Source organism: Drosophila willistoni (genome assembly GCF_018902025.1).
Source record: "Drosophila willistoni isolate 14030-0811.24 chromosome 2R unlocalized genomic scaffold, UCI_dwil_1.1 Seg167, whole genome shotgun sequence".
In the NCBI taxonomy this organism is placed as follows: domain Eukaryota; kingdom Metazoa; phylum Arthropoda; class Insecta; order Diptera; family Drosophilidae; genus Drosophila; species Drosophila willistoni.
This window is the reverse complement of record NW_025814050.1, coordinates 10,524,989-10,544,506: the sequence shown is the minus strand read 5'-3', so window position 1 is coordinate 10,544,506 and position 19,518 is coordinate 10,524,989. Positions and strand designations below refer to the sequence as shown.

Genomic DNA, 19,518 nt, shown 5'->3' with positions numbered 1-19,518 from the left:
CATCATCAGCGCTCATCATAAATTCCAAACCAGAGAAGAAAAACCCATTAACTAAATTCCCTAGACAATATTTTTCACCATTTCCTAACACACTGCAAACTTTTTGACCCTTTTTCCGGTCGTTCTTACGTTACATACACATGTTGTCTATATGTATATACAGATATAGTTATAGTCGGACATCGAGGGGATTTCAACATGCTGGTGTATATTTCCCTTTTTTTTTTTGGATTTTGTTGTGTCAGTGCATAATTCATTTGATCGGGGACATGGGCACATAACATCTGAGGGCTTTAATACGGTATTAAGTCATTTCATTTATTATTTAAGCCACGAACTGTGGGCTGTCAAAATGCAGCGGAGAAAAAGAACAAATGGTAAAGCTTTATAGAGAATGTACTTGTATGCAGTGAAATTCAATTACGCTTCTGATGCTTGATATGTTGAAACGAAGCGGAAAGGGGTCGATTGGTTGCTAAAGAGTGGTCGATGCTGCGGGGTACCAGGGTGGGGGTGTGGTAACGAGACGTAACCGTTGTTTGCACATAAACTGTTTGTAGTTATGTCAATAATGTGCGCCAATGCCGATGCTCGCAAACACACGGCAAATGGCAAACAACGAGCAGCAGTCGACATTTTGCTGCCATGTGTCAATGCAAAAAAACAAACAAAAAAAAAAAAAAGAAAAAAAAGAAAAACAAAAACATAAACAAGAACAACATAACTGGAAAAGAAAAATGAAATTTTTCAATAAAAATCATATCGTTTGTATAATCGCCGACTTCAAGATACCCTCTACAAGGCACATCCTAATCTCAATATTATATCGACCATTGAACACATTCAAAGTTTAAGTTTCCTTTTTGCATTATTCTAATTCATCAAAAATTTTCAGCAATATTTTTTATGGATACACAATATTGGAAAGTAATTTAAGAAATATTGAAAATTGTCTTTTGAAAGTTTTGCAAATAAAATAATTACTAAATTCATAAGTGAAACGTTCAAAAATGGTTTACTTTGATTTTCCAATTATATGCAATTATCATCTTAAATTTTCTTCAAAAGTTTTTTAATTAAAACAACTCCATTTACTAAATTACATTTCGATATATAGGATAATCTTTCTCAACGGTATACAAGACATTCAGAAAGAGACAGAGTTATACAAATACTAACACTCAAATCAAGCAATTATATAGTATACACATTCGCATATACCCGTTACTGAATTCAAACAGTGTATGTCAAAAAGAATTGGAACACTGAAGCATCGCAATTTTCCAGGGCAATTTATATATGCTCGCGTCTCCCTCTCTATCTCTTCTCCACGCACTCCAACTTCCCTCTAGCTCTCTCTTGCACTGTCATCCATATGTATGTATGTGTTCATAATTTCTGTTTTTATTAACAACAATGCCAAGCGGTAGCAAGAGAGCATCGGGAGAAAAAATGGCTGGCACCAGCAAAAAAAATTGTATAACCAACAGAGAAACAGAGAGAACGCAATAATATTGTACAAATAATGCCATAAATATTTGAAAAATATGGCGTAAGCATTGTGTTTGGCAAACCCAACGAGAGTGGTTCGAAAAGTACTAAATGATGCTCTAATCCACAGAGGCAAGATGTGTGACATGAAAATCGTTTGATGTGAATTTTCTAGTCGAATCTCACAAGTTTTTTGTGATAGTTTTTAAAACTACATATACACCTTATCACACCTTGAAACTAAGTGAAATCTACTTCAACTTCTTTTTAAAAGTTGGATTAAGAAATTTCGTAAATAACTAATTTAATTATTACAGTTTCTTTTTGCTGTCTGATTTCTTAAAGGAGCATACTTTCATTGTCAATGACCTTACTTTCGAGTGTCTAAGCTGTTCATAACTTTTTAATTAACGATGAGTCTTCTTTATACTCAGTCTCACTCGTTGTCATCTCTCGCAGCTTTTAGCCACCATCCATATCCATCAACTAATTAACTGTCAATTTTAATGCACATTTCGCCAATAAGCACTTTACAATTGGCTTGCTAATTGCCACTTTATTATAATAAAAACAAAACATAATCAAAAAAAAAAAATGAAAGAATTTATGACTCAAATGAAAAATGAAACAAAAAAAACAGCAGTATTTATTTTAATAACCCCAACAGACTAAGAAGTGAGAGAATAAAACTGAAAAGAAAGAGGAAAAGTGAGAAGAAACTTTTAATGAGCAACAACTATTTGTCCCCCTAATGCTTTTCTTTACAACTTGCTAATGTTTGCAACTTAATAGTTTCTTTTTCTCTCAGTGTCTTTTCTTCTTGTCTATTTGCTGCCATGCTGTCCCTTCCCTCTAGTCAATTGTTCAATCATTCACCTAATCAACGTTGAGCTAATGGAGAAGGCGCTTCACGTGGGGCACGTGGGGGAGGGGGGCGAATGAGCGGTTAACTGTAATTGCACTGGGGCCGATGGGCGTGGCATATTGGCGTGCAGCATGAGATTTTAGCTAGACTACTGCTTAATTGGCTTTTGCTGGTGCACACGAATCTGTAGCATAGCTCTGGGCGCTAATTGAATGTTTCTGGTTTGCTCATTGCTCCATGTCCCAGATGATGGTGGGGGTGGGGGCGAAGTAGGGGGCGATGGAATTCCTTAAGTGTTTTCCTGTGGCATGCAATGGCATGTTATTTATCAAAAGTTAACTTTGTTTTTGCTGCCCGAAACTGAAAACACCGTTTTGAGGTTGATTTTGATAAAAGGCATTGCCTCAAAGTATGCCACAACTAATTGAATGTGAATTTGGTCTGCCCTCGAAGAATGCCACAATAAGCTAAACTCAATTTAGCACACTTCACGTGCGACAAGATATTTTCATCTAATTCAATTTATTAGTATGATTCCAAAGCAGCATTATAAGCAATTTTCTGAAATTCAAATTTACATTTCGTTTCATGCAGTCTGGAATGGACAGTAAGTTGATTTGAATCAAATCAACGAAGAGAAAAGAAACAGCTCATAATAGAAATAAATCAACAGTTACATAAGCGATCAGAATACAAATTACGTTTAAAATAACTTTAGTTAATGCAATAACAGATTGTATTTTAAAGAAGAAGAAGTAATTCAGGATATTTGAATTTTCATTTATCTATCATCGAATATTTGAATAAACTTTCATATAGAAACTGAGCCCTTAGTTTTTAAATAATCATTTGATAGCTACAATAATGGGAATAAACTAAACATATTTTAGATGATATTTCGTATGCCCAAACACTGCTTTCGCCTTGATGCTTGTCAACATTTGCCATAGCAATGAAATTACATACAACCACACGAATAAAAGTATGACAAACACCTGCTGATTGCTTTATGTACTAACTTCCACTCACTCCATCTTCATCGTCTTCACCTTCTTCTGTTCTCATCAACTCATCCTTCATCTTATTTTTCCTGGTTCCCATATACCCAATCACCATTTGCCGCTGTCTTGCGAAGCTATTTATGAGCTCTTTTTCGCTTTTTATTTTGCATACGCCAAGACGCTTGGAACGTTATATTTTGTTGTTGCTATTGCTGTAGTCGTTATTGTTGTTGTGTTGTGTTGTGGTTGTTGCTTTTGTTGCTGTTGACACTTTTAATGCTGATTAATGGCTGGCCGAGCTGTTCTGCCAAGTAAGTATGCCATAAAGTATGCAATGCCATGCCACATATAAATGAATTGTAATGTGGCAATTCAAGAGATGGCAACAAAATGTATTCTATATACATATATGAAAGAGCACATAGTTTGCTTATCAGCTGTTTGTGTGTCTGTCTTTCTCATGTTTGTGTCTGTATGGGTGTGTGAGTGTGTATGTGAGTGGACACATTAATCTTTTGGTATATGTGAGCAACTATGAATTATGAGACTAAAGTCTAAACGTAGGCTTGCGGGCCTTTTTTATAAATATACCTACAAAAAAAAAAAAAAAAACAGCATATTAAATGATAACGAAGAAGAGTTCACTTCAGAGAGAGGTATTACGACTTGACAAGCAATTTAAAGCATACTTTTGGGCAAGAGAAAATGTTTGTACACACAAATTAATATGCAGTCATACGAAGTGTTTATTTGCTAGATTACCTTTTTAAGATTACTATATTTTAGACCAAGTGTTTAAAAAATTTAAACAGTCTGTTACATCATTTGAAATGATTTCCTCAATAAAAAATGTCCCGAATTGTGAGGACATTCTCACTAAAATGTTATAAATTTCACTTTTGAAAACACAGTTCAGCAAAAAAATTTTATTTTGTCAGTTAAATGAAATTGTTAACCAATAGTAAGAATCTTGTTCTCTTAACTTATAAAGTATAATTCACAAAAAATTTGGCGTCAGCAATAAAATCTTGTATACACTTCTTAGGTAAATTCAAGGAACTAAACGGCTGAAACTTTCTTGTTATCTTTAACATTTTTCTTTAATGAATAAATGAAACTTTTTTACAACAAAATTTTGTTTGGTTGATATCACAAGAATTAACTACTTGCGATACTAAAATCGTAATGGAAAGCGTTAACAAATCTCAATTCCTATACTATATAACTATATAAAAAGATGAGAGTGACGCAATTGGGGCTGTTAATAATAATACTTAAATTGTTATTAAAATAATAAACTTATATGGTAGTCAAAAATTTCAAGGACATAAGACTTTACCGCAAAGTGCTTTAATATTTTTGACTTTACTTATACTGGCATACATATTATGTACTTATAGAATTAACAGTTGATTCAATTAGTTGATTTTAGTTTGAATATCCCAGTCTGTATTTCATAAAGTTTTATTCTTAAACTGCCTTTTAAAACCTGTTTTTGTCTAGAATTGAGAATAATAAAAGGTGGCTAAAAATAAATTTTTTTTTTTCTAGAAAGGTTAAACGTCAAAAATTTTGGCCTTCCATTTTTTCTTGCAATATTTTCCTTTAGTTCTCAATATTAAGAAAAACTATGTAAACCTAGATGAAATTTTTGAATCCTTAAACGCTTATTAACTACTTAAACGTTTCTTTTATTGGAGCATAGTAAATAGAACATTATCTACTGTTGCTGGCATCATTGACGTTCTGTTTAAAATTTTACGCCCATGACAAATTCCAATGATTTTTTTGCCAACAATAGACTCATTCATTTCACAGGGTATTTGAAAGTCAGTGACTCGGCATGACGTCTTCCGTTTTGGTTATACAACGCAGAGTCAGCGATTTACAAAATGTTTTGCATTTAAATTAAATTGAATAAACCGCTAATCCAATTCACTGGCCACACCCTCATCCACAGCTTCGTTCTCTCCCCGCCTACTTAGAGCTCTGGCAATAAGGCCGAGACAGGAGCATTATACACAAAGGCCAAACCGAAAGCCAAGGGTGTAACAGAAACAAGAACAATCACCATTTTCCTGTGCTGTTTCCCATTGTTTGGCCAAGCCATGGCAATTAATTTGCATACGAATCAATTTTAAAGAAATTCACTGAAAACGCATTTTCAACATTTTTTCGCTGGCCAAAAATTTCTTTAAAATGCCAATCAGCTGTGTGTGTTTAATGCTCCATGACAACAAAAGGATTGAGAGCAATTCCTTTTTAGCCATTTCGACTGCACTCAATAAGCACACACACACACACACAGACACACTAGCAGAGAAAAGAGAGAAAAAGAAACAGAGAGAGAATGGCTAGATGGTAGATAAAGAGAATGTCAGCCTGAAAGTTAATCAAACTTGATTGTTCTCCATTGTTGTTGAGCATTTTGGCGAGCATTTCTTCTCGATTTCATTCAAGGAAAGCTTCTTGGGCAAGTGGCCAAAACGAAACAGAATTGAAAGGAAACTGAGAAGCCATCTTTATCGCAGAGATAAGTGCACACAAAAAGTGAAAAAATGTCAACTCCCATCAGGTTCTTAAGATTAGCGAAAAGATAAATGAAATTTAAAATATGTATTCACTAAATTAAATCATTCCATTTTATTTGCCCAACCAGCCGAAATCTATTTAAATTTTATTTATTCTAAAGTGCATAAAATTTATGGTGATTGCAATAATGCCACGGGGAGGCATTAATTAGAAAATTAGTTTCAAATTATAAATCGATAGTAGACATAAATTTAGAGAATTTAGTTTTAGATAGCTCAATTAAATAAAAACCAAGAAGCATTTGTCCTTGGCATTTACAAATTTAAGTCTTTTGTATAAATGCCTTAGAAAAGTTTTGATTATTGAGGAAGGTCCTTTATTAGTTCTAGGATATCAATAAATTGACATTAAATATAACAAACATTTTGAATGCTCGTAATAATGGACGGAAAACCCAATTATGATGTTAGAGATCATAGATTTTGAGCCCAGAAGGTGTTAGTTATGCATTTGAAGCTATCAGAAGAATTTATTGACTTATTTGAATTATCAAAATCTACATCAAATTTCATGGCAATGTTTTTGCCCATTTCAGAAGATGAAACTCTCTCAAAGAACATATTGTTACATTTTTTATAAGGCTTGTATATTCAAGCCAAATGACCTGCTGGGGTTTTTATTTTGCATTTAAAATACATTTTGTTCATATTCCTTTTGAATATTTTAGCTCAAATAAGTACATAAAAAGCAAAATTCTCATCAATATCATAATATAATATTTTGAGTATGCAAAGATACTTGAAAAACAAAATATTATTCGAGAAATGTGAAATAAATCTGCCTCGGACTCAATCAAGGGGACAATTGATGCTTGTATGTACACATACACACACACATACACACACAAATTGCAAGTCTCTTTTGTATACAGAAAATTTCTCATCAAAATGTATGCACTTTATAACCAGTCATAAAATATGAAACACCATAAAGATGTACAAAAAAAAACACAGAAATAAATATACATACATATATATACAGGCCAGACCAGGACAAGGCAGCAAAGCAGCCACAAAAGTAACATAATTTTCTGCCTGAAATGGCGAGGACGAAGCGAAGGTGAGAAGATGCGGGGGAATATGTATGTACATACACAAAACATACATAAATTCAGAGTAAAATTAAAATGCACAACAAAAAAGAACAGATTTATATGCAGGAACTCAAGGAGTTGAAATTTATTTGATGTTGGTTAGGTAAAGTAAAAGTTTCCGTGTGGTCGGCCACCTGGGGCTCCCAGGAGAAAGTTTTGCGCCTTCAGGTAGGCAACATTTTGTGGTCGAAATCTGAAGGGTTCGCATCGGCCGTGGCAGGATATGTGGTGTGGACACACAAACGGAGACGAAAGTCAGGCAACAGAAGAGATGGCACACACACACACACAAAGGTTGTCAATCAATCAAGGATAACAGCAAAAAGTGGGAAGTGTGTATTGGTTGAGTTTCGGTTTCGGTTACGGTTACCGAAAGTTCTCCATTTCAACGTTTCGCTCGGTTGCAACAAATCGTCGTAATGTGCGGTGTTTGCTGCACTTAACGAGTACACACTACCCATCAGATACACAATCGAACAACCATCACCCACCCACCTACCCCCAACCCAATCACACGTCACCGCCCGTTCATCCGTTTCACCCATTCATCTGGTCAGTACAATTTGGCCATCAATCATTGGCTCGGCAGCATTCCGTTTGTGCCTCTCAAAATTTAATTGACTTCGATTTTGTAAAGTTTATCTATGTGTGTCTAATTTGCTTGCCTTTTGTAGTATTTCTGGCTGATTGAGTGACAAATGTTTCAGTTTTGTTGAAATTGAATCGATGCCTGTGCGAATCAAAAACGACAACAAAAAGAAAATTAAACTACTAACAAATGACATTTGTCATGCTTTCATTTTGTAGTTTTATATCGTTATCGATATGTTTGTGCATCTGTGTAAGTGCGTGTTTATTAGTCATGATTTCCATTACAGATTTTGCAAAACTTTTGTGAGCTTTATTATGCAATTGAGACCAAAATTTGTGTTAACCATTCAATTTTCGCATAAAACATTTATTGCATATAGTGGGAAAGTTTCCCATGTATAATTAAAGCTTATATTTTATTCAATTTATTCATAAATCTCTTGTATATAACAAAATATTCGTCATTTTTTGTCAATGCAAAATGACACACAAAAATGCAATCAAAGAAGGCAATAAATTCATGATGGATGGGCTAATTGGTTTTGGGCCAAATAAAAGTGGTTTTGGGTCTAAAAGTCAAATGAGATGATCTTTAAAATTGTTCATAAAGTTGCTGTATTATATTTCATAAATAGAGAAAAGTCAATTTATATTTGATAAAATAAGAATTGAATGCACAAATTATTCTAAAAGTCATAAAATTGAAAACCAATTACTAAAAGACAATTTGCTGCTTTGATTTTAAATTGAGCAAAACTAAATACAGAATTAGTTCTGTGGAAGAATTAGACTCAACTTCTATCTACATATATTTATCTGTCTATCTACATACATATATATTTTAATAAATCCAGCTTGGAGATCATTCTATGGCCTCTCTTTTTATCTTTCTCTCTCTATTTCTATCTCTATTTCTCTCTCTCTCTCTGTCTCTCTGTGTAAGTACTTTCATTTGTTTGGTGACAGATTTAAGTCACTTGGCTTTATCATTGCACAGAAGACTCAAAAGAGTTTTCTCTCGAGATCTTCCTTTTCCAGGGAATTTTAGAAAATTTAAATTTTGTTATGTAACAGTTTGTAAAGACATTTATTCATTAAGAACTTTTTAACTTAATTTACTGGAAACTTTTTTTTTGCCAATTTCTCATTTCCCATTTAATAAGACACTTACTACGCCTCTGACTGTATCTCACGTTGGCATCTTTATCATGAGCATTATATGTAATTATGATAAACACATTTGCCTTTTAGTAATTAACACCTGCAACTTTTAAGCCCAGCCCAGCCCAGGCTCTGATTCAGTTTGTGCCTCCGTTTGCCCGAAACCTAAACCAAGAGACCTGAGAGAGTTAAGACCGAGAGAGAGAAAGATGGGTGAGAGAGAGATGAAAGAGAATGAGAGAATGCGTTTGGGGGCGATGTCTCGTCGGCGTGTTGCTAATTAGTAAACAGAATCCCAACTGCACATTGGCACAATCTGTGTGGGTGAGGACTGGGTGGGGAGGGGTCAGAATCTGGGGTGTTAAATAATTTATGAAATCTGCCGCCGGCTCATACACATTTGAGCCATGTTGAGCTTCGAGGTGAGCCACCAAGTTGCCATAGCCAGAACGAGAAGTGCCCTGTTTCATTTGTGTGCCAATTAATTATTCATAATTAGCTGCTGACTAAATGTTTAACTAAATCGCTGGACGCGCTTTTTTTCCTCTGGGCCTCGCTCGTTTTTGCTGTATTTGTTTAAAACAAAAAAAATGGCTTTAGAAAACTAATGACAGCGACACTGAAACTTTGGTGGGAGAACGACCACGACCATGAAGGCTACATGGCATGACAATGTTAAACGAGTCTCTGGATAAGATGACTAGAGCCATCATAACCACATCCGGGGTCTGGTCATGGCAAAGCATTTTGTTTGAATTTTCGCTTGAAACTAAATTAAAACGTTGGTCATTACCCGAGTCAGGCATTAATTGTGATTTATGTGGGTGGTGTGAACATTTGAGCCACCTACAATATTATAAATATAAATAGCTACATCTAAACACAGCCACGTCCAGGACTCCAAGTCAAGTCTGACAATTACTTAGCATTTTTAAGATTCATTTTTCCATTATATAATTGTGCATTTCATTGGTAGTACCGATTAAATTGGTCCTAACTGTGTGAAAAGCAAATAGTCAACTTTTAAAGATGAAGGTGGAAACTAACTATGTCCTATACAGCTTGAATGTATTAACATTAACATAAGTTAAATGCGATTATAGTTTTTACGCATAAATGAAAGACTTTTTTTAATGGTTTGCAAGATGCTTTGATAAAAAAGTGAAGGGAAACGCAATGGTTGATTCTAAGCCATGAGCTACAAAAACGTTTTTACAACAAAATAAAGCGACACTGAAACTTTTATGGCGTTATCGAGATAGAACCCCGATTTGAGTAGTTTTACGACTATAAACAAAGGATTGGTTGCTCGTTGCATTTGCTTATTATCGTTACATCCTAAACAATGTTTTAAGGACTAAAAGTTCAGATTTTATTAGAAAACAAAGAAGATAAACATGAAGAATAAGGCTGAGCATCCAGAAACACTCCCAATCAGCCGTTTCCACATTTAATTCAAACTTAATATCGTGTGATTAAAGACGACTTCCACTTTTAATTATTAGTGGATTAAGTTTATATATATTAGATATAAATTTCCTTGACTGTTGTGTTTATAAAACAATTTCGAAAAAAGTGAGAAGGAAAATTTAGTTTTTTATTTTTCGGTCAGTCGGATAGCATCCCCTACCAAAAAAGAGTAGAAAGAGAGTAGAAGTATGAAATACTAACATAGATAAATCGGGAAAAAAATATTTGAATCTATAAAACCTAAAGTTGTGGAATTTTTATGAATTAATTTATGGGTGTGGGAGGCATTCAAGATTTACTATGCACCCAATATAAAGATTGGTGAGAATTTTGACAAATTTTGGCTATAGCCAACAAATTGCAATTCCAGGTAAAAAGTATTCCATCTCTTAGTTTCTTAAGAAATGGATAATGCTACACTTAGTTCAACAATTTAATTTCTAACCATCCCCAATAATTTAGTTTATTCTAGACAAATGTAATGAATGAGATAATCCTTTTCTATTGAAACCTTTGAAAAGTCAAGGGAAAACCATTTTGTATGTCAAAGTAAAAAGTACAATGACGACGACGAAGTCAATGAGATAATTGGTTGGATAAATATATCCAGGTATTTTTATCTCAATTTTGACAATCATTAAATTTCACATTTAAGGGAATTGTGTTCTAAGTAATTCGAATATAATTACATTTTCCATTTGCCCTTTTTTCACTCGAACGCCCATGTCCTTACGGTGAGTTAAGCTATTTTTGGAATTGACAACATCAAAATTAATTGCCATTCAAGAAATTTTCATTCTGGCAAAATCAATTTGCCGCCGGCAGCAATTTATTTTATGAAAGTTCTTTGCACCTTTTTTGGGAAATATGTCGAAAGGATAAACCTCAAACAAATTGCTTGAGAGTAATTTTCAACGGCAAGATGTGAAATTTGTTCACTGTTTTCTTTTCTATAAACTGTTTCTTTATTTTGGAACGGAACCAAGTCTAGTCGATGTCTACACACAGACACAGAAGCACACACACACACAGACACACAAAGAACGCGAGTCACTCCTTGAAAGGATGGGCAACAACCACCAAGAGCAGCAACTTCATATTTATGCAAATATTTTCCAAACAAACAAAGGTAAGGCATAAACTGTGGTTGAGTCAGCTTACAGAGGTTTCGCATAGAGGGTGGTGCGAGGTGGATGGTTGGATGGATGGATGTATGAGTGGCCAGCAGAAAGGGGTGTGTGTGTGTTGGCTTTAAGAGTCTGCTGGGCCATTTTGGACACGTGTATGAATATTTTACTTAGGCACTGTCAACTTGAATTCATACTTGCACTTGAGACAGTCAAGTCAGATAATCAAAATCAGAACGGGGTCACAGGTCACGGCACACGTTTTTGTTTTTTGCATTTCTTTTCAACATTTTACTCTCATTTATGTACACGAAACACTTTTTCTAAGAATTCAACTTTTTGTTTATTTTTTTTTATTTTTTTTTCGAATTTTTAGTGTTAGTTTAAATATTTTGTACTCACTCTGCAATGCTTTTAGATAACGGCCAGCGCTCCATGGAGGCCTGATATTTCATATTCTCGATTTGCTTTTTTAATGCGTCTCTATCCATGTTTTGAAGAGCACTGGGATCCATTGCCGCTAAAATTTATCCACATGCCACCCCTGCAAAGTCAAAGCCAAAGAAATCAGTTAACAGAGATACAGAGACTGAAAGAGAGAGAAATTATATGAGAGAAAGGGAGAGTTTTGCTATAAAAACTGTAATGCTGCAAAAGTAGTTCTCGCGCTCTCTTTTTCTCTCTCTCCATCTTGTGTGCTAATTTCACAAACACACAGAGATGGATCAGGTTAGAGGTGCAAAACAGGGTGTTCAAAGAGTGAGAGAGAGATTGAATGTGAGAGTGAGAAAGGTGGAGAGTCTGTAAGTTACCCCGTTCTAACAGTTTCCCGGTCAGTTTTCTGCATCTGCGCTTTAGTGCCAAAACAAATCAATACCGAGAGAATTTAAGAGAGAGCGACAGAAAGTTCGAGTTCAGTTAACAGAGCCGCCATAAAACGCTGCCTACTGTTAACTGTTTTGTTTACAACTGTCTGGCCAACAAGAACAGCAAGAGGCTATAGAATATACCCCAAAATAGGCTAGGCAAATCGGCCTCTCAATATAAAAAAGGGCGCGCCCCAAAAACTTAAAAATGCAAATCAAAAGCAAAATAACATAACAAAGAAAATACTATAGAAAAAACAGCTGAGTTAGACTAAATTCTCTTTGAATCTCTCTCGCTCTGTCTTTCGCTCTCTCTCTCGCTCTCTTTCTTGAAGCCGGCTTGAAGGGCAACAAATTTATTAAACCTTATTCTCCTTTTATTATGTTTATTTAGTCACAATCGTTCTTTTCGTTTCCCTGTTTTGGCTATCCTTCCTCTTGGCCGTTTTTGCTTTCTCTTCCATTTTTTGTGCGTGCTTTGAAGCAATTAGTTAGTTTTTTTTCGGGTCCCGATCTTTTGTGTGCGCTTACTTCTTAGCCAAGTTAACGAAATGTTTAACTAAGCGTATTTATTGCTTGTTTCTGTCTTTGTAGATAAATTAAAGGGCATTACAAGGCAATGTTTTGTTATGGCGAGACGAGGGTTGAACAAACAAAAAGGAGGCGTGAACGCTTACAAGATATATTGGGTGATATAAAACGCTTCCAAGTTAAGATAGTTAATTGGCTCATAATCTAATAAGCAGCCAGGCGGTAGAAACTGAGAGTACGAAACTTTTCGTTAACAAAAAGTAATCGACAAGAAGAATAACAGGGTCATTTGGAAAAATTAATTATAAACCAAGTGGTCCATAGAAATAAAGAAACTTACTCTTCTATGAATTTTTCAAATGTTAAAGGAGGCCGACATAATTTGTATTTTTTTTAAACCATTTAAAAGTTGATTTTATTTGTTACATTAGTGCAAAAACTGTTTTTATTTTAATCAATAATATTTAGTTTCAACTTTTGGTAAGATTGGGTACGAGGAAAGACGCCTGTTTTGAAAATATAATTTTTTTCGGCATAAAGTCAAGACGTCTAATATTTTATCTGTCATTTTCCAAATAGATTTTCTGTTATAAAAACCTTACAGCTAAAATTATTAAATGCATGTAAAAGTTCAAAATGTGCAAAAGTTCATAATCATCTGAACGTTTTTAAATTTTAACCACTTGAATAAATAAAACTATATTTACTAATAACAAAAGACTTTCTGCTATTCACTAGAAGAGACGAGATTCAGTTTCGCCTTATAACAGTTAACATACCTCTGTTATGAACAGAATCTCCCACTGTTACTTTTAGCCCAGACACAAACCATATGCCGATGCACAGCGTTAACTTATCGCATGCTATAAATGTAAGTAACAGGGCAAAGGACAATCACAAACTAAAAGAGAATGTGGCCATACATATGAAGAACTAAATAACCACAAGAGGTTTAGTTGACAAGGATAAAAACCGCAAATGATTTCCTCCGCCCCCACACACACAGAAAATGGGCAGCAGCCAGCAGTATGCCAATGATCAGAACAAAACATGACAGGCAAACGATGAGAATGAATAAGGTTGTGGATAGGACATGGGGCAATAAGGGAAGCGATGAGAATGAGTATGCAGCACAGCTGTCGCTTTTGTAGGTGTAACTTTAAATACAAAAAGGACGAAGCGAACTTGTCTTCCTGCGACCCACCCACCTCCTGTCCGCTTTGATACATCATTTTTTGTCGCTTCGCTGGTCAAGTCTGACAAAGGTCCCACAGCCTTTCGCCGCCCACACACACACAGAAACACACAAACTCACACACAGCTGTCAGGATGTTAAAGGATTTTTCAGGCTTTAACCGACAGTTGCTACTTTTTGGTCAGCTTAAAGCTTGTGCGACACTTTTTGTTGGCCCAAATGTGCTAATGGCAACATTTTGATGTATAAAAATACAACAAAAAATACGTGTGGACTCTTCCCCTTTAAGCATGTTGAGCATGTGTCCTGTGTTATCCTTGCTAGCCATGTCGTCAGGCCAGCCATGAGTTGACCAGCTCAGTCACCAGGAGAAGCTTAAAGTTGGTTTAATTAAAACTTTCTTTATATGCGGACCTTTTGAAATTGTAATATTCTCTGCTCTAACTCTTTCGTCCCGTTTCTGGTTTGGCCAATAAAGCAAATATGTGCTATGGCTAACTAACCATGTTGAAAACTTGCTCTGATGAATTAAATGTAAAATATTCCAGTGTTAATTAAATGATGAAAAAAATGTAAAACATTTTAATGCAAGTTAACCATAAAAAGTTGTGAATTAGTCTGTAATCAAGTCGGAGTGAATAAAGAGTTACTATTAGTATTGGCAAATTAATTTGATTAAAAGCATTTCGAAAGTTTATTGATATAATCTTGTTCGGCTTCGCTTGTTAAGAACGAAATAAAGTAAAAAGTAGCCTTTTTACTATTCCTTTAAATCTTAAGATTACTCAAAGTTGCAAAGCTGCGTTATTCCTGCCTTTTAAAGTTGTAATTGCTAAGGAAGTCTACTTTGTATTTCTACATTGAAATATTAAAATGGCAGGTATTAACAAAAGACAAATCATAAGTCATGGTAATTCTGAAAATAAAGTAAATAAAGCATACTCATATTGATTCTTTAAAAAAATATACTTCATTTTGTTTATTGCATATTCTTAAATGTAGACATTCTTCCAATAATGAAAATGATTCCACCAAAAGCTTAAAATCTCAAGACTTTGAGATCAAACAACTTCTTTCTATTCGTCAGCATTATTCTTTGGCCATAATCTTAATGTTCATTTCTGCATGGCTATTTAATATGTTTTATATGCGATATCATCTTATTAACCTATTCTTACCCATCAAGAGTGGAAAGTATAAGATGGAGTCTGAGATTCCTACCTTTCATTCAAATTTACAAAATCGTTAGAAATTGTTTCCAGAATAAACAGATTTAAAATGAAAAAATTCGATGGTGTTTCAATTATGTTTTTAAAATAAACTCCATCAAAGTTTCTTCATAAAAATCTATTGAAAAAAAAAATGTTTATGCTTTGTAAATTATTGTTTTTTCTGCTATCGTCGCAACCACGTTATAGGTAATTATTTACAAGAATCGCTCAGAAGAAGGATCATTATTTCAAAAAGGAGACTTTGAAGTATCCTTATAAATTTCTATACCTTTAAAATACTTGAAATATTGAACTTTAAAGAAACTTAGTTACTCTACTGCGAAATGATTTACTTACTTTAAAAAGAAAAACATCTTAAAGTATTCGTAATAAAGAAATTCAGTTTATAAAAATTCTAACTTTTTCCAAAAGCTCATGCAATAATCAATAATTTAATATTTCCGTCATTATATTGGCTTGTGGGAAAGGATACCTTTTTATCTTGTCTCAGACCAATTTATCAAATGCTGTTTACCAAGAGCCTCTTAAAGTGCATTTCATCCCCTTAAGAGACAGAATCTTTCCTACACGCTTCCCCACTTAACATCGACTAATCCCTGTCATCATCGTCCGCAGATGTTAAAGGGGGCCCAGGCCACGCCGGCTTCAACTTGAAACTGCATAGCCAAACAAGAAAAGCGTTTCCATTTAACCTCCGTGGGTAAGAATCTGCAACGTAGAACTAAACTAATTGCTTGAAGCAATTGCCGGGTTGTCTAGTTAGAGGAAAAGAAGCCATCGACATTGACTGCAGGAGCAGAAGCTGTAGGATTTGCCATCGCCGCTGGTACTGCTGTTACTGAAACCCAATATGAAAGCGATGCACCATTAAGCACACCATGCAACAGAAACTCAACTGGCTGAAAAAGTGGCAGGAATTTATCTCTCTAAGCGGACAGCATGAGGAAGATCTGAAGAAGTACATAGAAGAAGGTGGGGGAAAAAAGGAGAACAACATGCAACGGACATAAATCGTTAGCAAAATGTTTTTGGCGGTTACAAGCAGAAGCCACAAACCGAAGAATGGCGGCATGTTGCCCATTCCCATTTCCAATTCCCCATTCTCTACCCCGCCACTCAAGTGTATCGCATGTGTGCGTGTGTGTGTGTGTGGGTGTGTGTGTGTGTGTCAACAGGCATACAAGTTTTTCGACACCCTTCCTTCCTCTCCGCCCCAAAAAACCCACTAAACCAAAAGTAAGCTCACTCATAAAGCTCAGGCTCTTTCTGCTGCAGACAAGGACAACTAGCAAAAGTCAAGTGATTTTGCTTTCTTTTTCTGTCAGCTTCACACTCAAAACAACAACAACAATAGTCACCAACGAAAAAACACAACAACAAAGTTACAAATTGTCAACCAAGTCAATCTTTTTGCGTTATATGTATGTGTAGGTATATATTTTTTATGGATACATATCTATGTACTTATTTCTGCCTTAATACACATCCAAGCATTTGAAATTTGATGGTCTAACAATTTTTCAGCAATTTACTTTGAAGTTTTTTGTTCCTTTTTAGTAACATTTTGATTAAGTTGTTACCATAATTGGCATTGGCCAAAATGCTTCTCAAATGTTGTTAACTTAATTGACAAAAACATTTTACGCTTTCAACACATTTTCAAAATTCTATCCAATTGAAGCAAATTAGAAATATTTGTTACATTTTTATTCTTTAAGTAAAATAACAAATTTAATAGAAATGGGCCACATTACGAATCTAGCGTAGATTTCTATGAAAACTATAATTAAATTCAATTCAATGGAACTTTAATATTAATTTTATTAATATTTATTACTCATAATTTTGTGGCAGTTTTTTGAAAGGTTGTGAAAACTAACATTTAAATATTGAAGTTCAGTTAGTTAAGTTTTTACCAGAGTATTAATTTGCTAATTAAGTATATTTCCATAACCTCCTGAGCATTTATCATACAATTTACAAAGCCATTAATTTTAGTTTTAGCGTTCTAGCAAAATGCATATAAATTGTTATTGAAAATCGCACCCGAACTAAAAAAACTTAAAAATGTAACTAAAATTGTTCGGAATTGTTGTCTTTGTTTACCAAAATTAATTGGGTATGCCTCGAAATCAAAGAAATCAGTCACTGCGAAACCATCATACGCTTTAAACCAACTATATCGATATGTATGTATTCGTATGAATAATCAAAACAAAATAATAATTATTAACAAGTGCAGGAGAAGCCATTGTAACCGAATTTTAAAAGTATTATCTTGTTTAATTATTTCTAAATTCAATTTTGAATAGGAATATAAATCAATCAATTATCAATCAAGTTATCTCCTTAGACGAGACAAAAAATCCAATGAACAGCAAAGTATTCCAATATATGTACTTTAATGTCATGAACATTTAATTTAGTCAATACTTGAAGTATTAAAAAAATGCATGCCACTATTTTCAAGTTAGTTAGTCTTTCAATTTGCATTAAAATCTCAAAAGCCCTTTGATGCCAATTTTCGCAAAAAAACATCTCAAACAACCATATGTTGGATGCCATTTTATAGTTTATATTCTAACCCCGGAAACGTATATATAGGTATTTAAATTGCTAGGACCCGCGCTGGATTAAAATGGAACTGTTAATAACATCAGGTAGCATCTGGAGTGACCAATATAGAACAACGGAAATCTAGGGCATTTAGCTTGAGAAAGTTGTACTGCTTAAATCAAAGAAAAAGAACTGAAATCGCTGTAGTTTGTTTTAAAATCAAACTTCCATCGCTTCTTGTTTACCAGCATTAAACTTCTTTTAAAAAAGGAACGCATAACTTTAGAATTTTATTTTAAACGCAACAGGATCATAATATTCAAAAACTTAATGGCATGTTGATCTAAAAAAAATATTTATAGACTCATTCGCATAAAGTCAATACACCAATTAGATTGAGTGTTAACTCGTTTTTATTTTCAATCATTTTCTTTCTGTTGCTCTTTCAATCCCAACTTGGCCTTGTCAATAAAACTTGCACAATTCTCTGTTTTCTAAATCTTTTCTTTCTTTTTCTTATTCTCTGCTCACTGAACCAGTTAACAGTTATCTCGTTTTTTTCTTTTTTTTTTTTTTGAGTTTCCCTCATACTGTGCTAACTATTCATCATTGTCTTCGACATCGGTTCGATTCAGTTCAATCTACCTCAACCTAGACATTATGCAATTTATACCCTAAAGGGAGGAGGTAGAGAGCAAATAGATCTCTGGTCGGGCAAATAGAGGCAAGAGAAAACTGAAAAGTGGAGCCTGAAATGTCACACGAAACGATTTTAATTGCATTTTTGTAGTCTCGTTTTACACTTGGCATCGAACACAGTGAGCAAACGAGCCAAACAAACAAACAAGTAAACAAACAAATAAAACGAAACGAACGATAAATAAATAAAAGGGACAAAAAAGAACTGAAATGATTTCATTGCAACGTCGTAAATTTTATACCCATTGGCTATAGAGGAAAATGTCAGGGAAGAACTTTTGCACCTTCAAAATAAGTATTATCAAATTGTCATTTAGTCTATCCATGCACACACACTCAGACAGAAGGGAAACATCTGTTCTAAACATAAATCACGAATACGCCGTGTGTCGTGCGTGCCACAGTAAAATGCGGTTATTCTCTCCATTTCCATGGCCTCCCATTCTAGCACTAATGATACATTTCACACTCTGCTTATTAGATGGGTAAATTGCTTACATTTTTGTGGCCAAATAGGTGCAGAAGAAGATTGCCTAATTATATTAATTCAGAGATAAGTATATTGCTACCAAAAAGGTCCTTGTAAATGGGTTCTCAGTTTATATACTAAAGATTATTCGGTTTGCCTTCGGCTCTTGTGAACAAGAAAAGCATTGCCCATAAGCATTGGTAGCTCTCTTATCCTCATAAAGCAGTTCAATCTCATCTAGAGCATCTACATTTCGTCTTTAAAAACAATTAATTTGACATTATGCATGCCAAATCGATTAAAAACTTGCTAATCTTAGCAAGAAGTATGATATTTGTCTTCACTCTTATATATTTATTTGCGCTATTTTCCGGGATTATGGTAAACATTTTTAGACAAATTAATTTGTAAGTTTTGCCAACAGTTGAATGTTTTGAGTTTGAATGATTTCGCGCAAAACTACGCTACCAATTGAGTTAGAGTAGAGTCAGTTAACAAAATTATTCTTATATAATTATCAGATTTGAAATTGTTGTTGTTTCCTGTTTGGCTGCGTGATGTGGTTTAAAGTTTTGCAAT

General features: G+C 34.3%; 1 protein-coding gene across 2 annotated transcripts in view; it reads right to left on the bottom strand.

Moving 5' to 3' along the window:
• LOC6642763 (guanine nucleotide-binding protein subunit gamma-e) overlaps positions 1-19,518 on the bottom strand; it is a 52,951-nt gene that overhangs the window by 15,601 nt on the left and 17,832 nt on the right. For both annotated transcript variants that reach the window (XM_015178366.2, XM_023175600.2), the window contains one exon: positions 11,794-11,935. In XM_015178366.2, coding sequence (XP_015033852.1) covers positions 11,794-11,906 — 113 coding nt within the window. In that variant the 5' untranslated portion in view covers positions 11,907-11,935. The remainder of the gene's footprint in view (positions 1-11,793; positions 11,936-19,518) is intronic.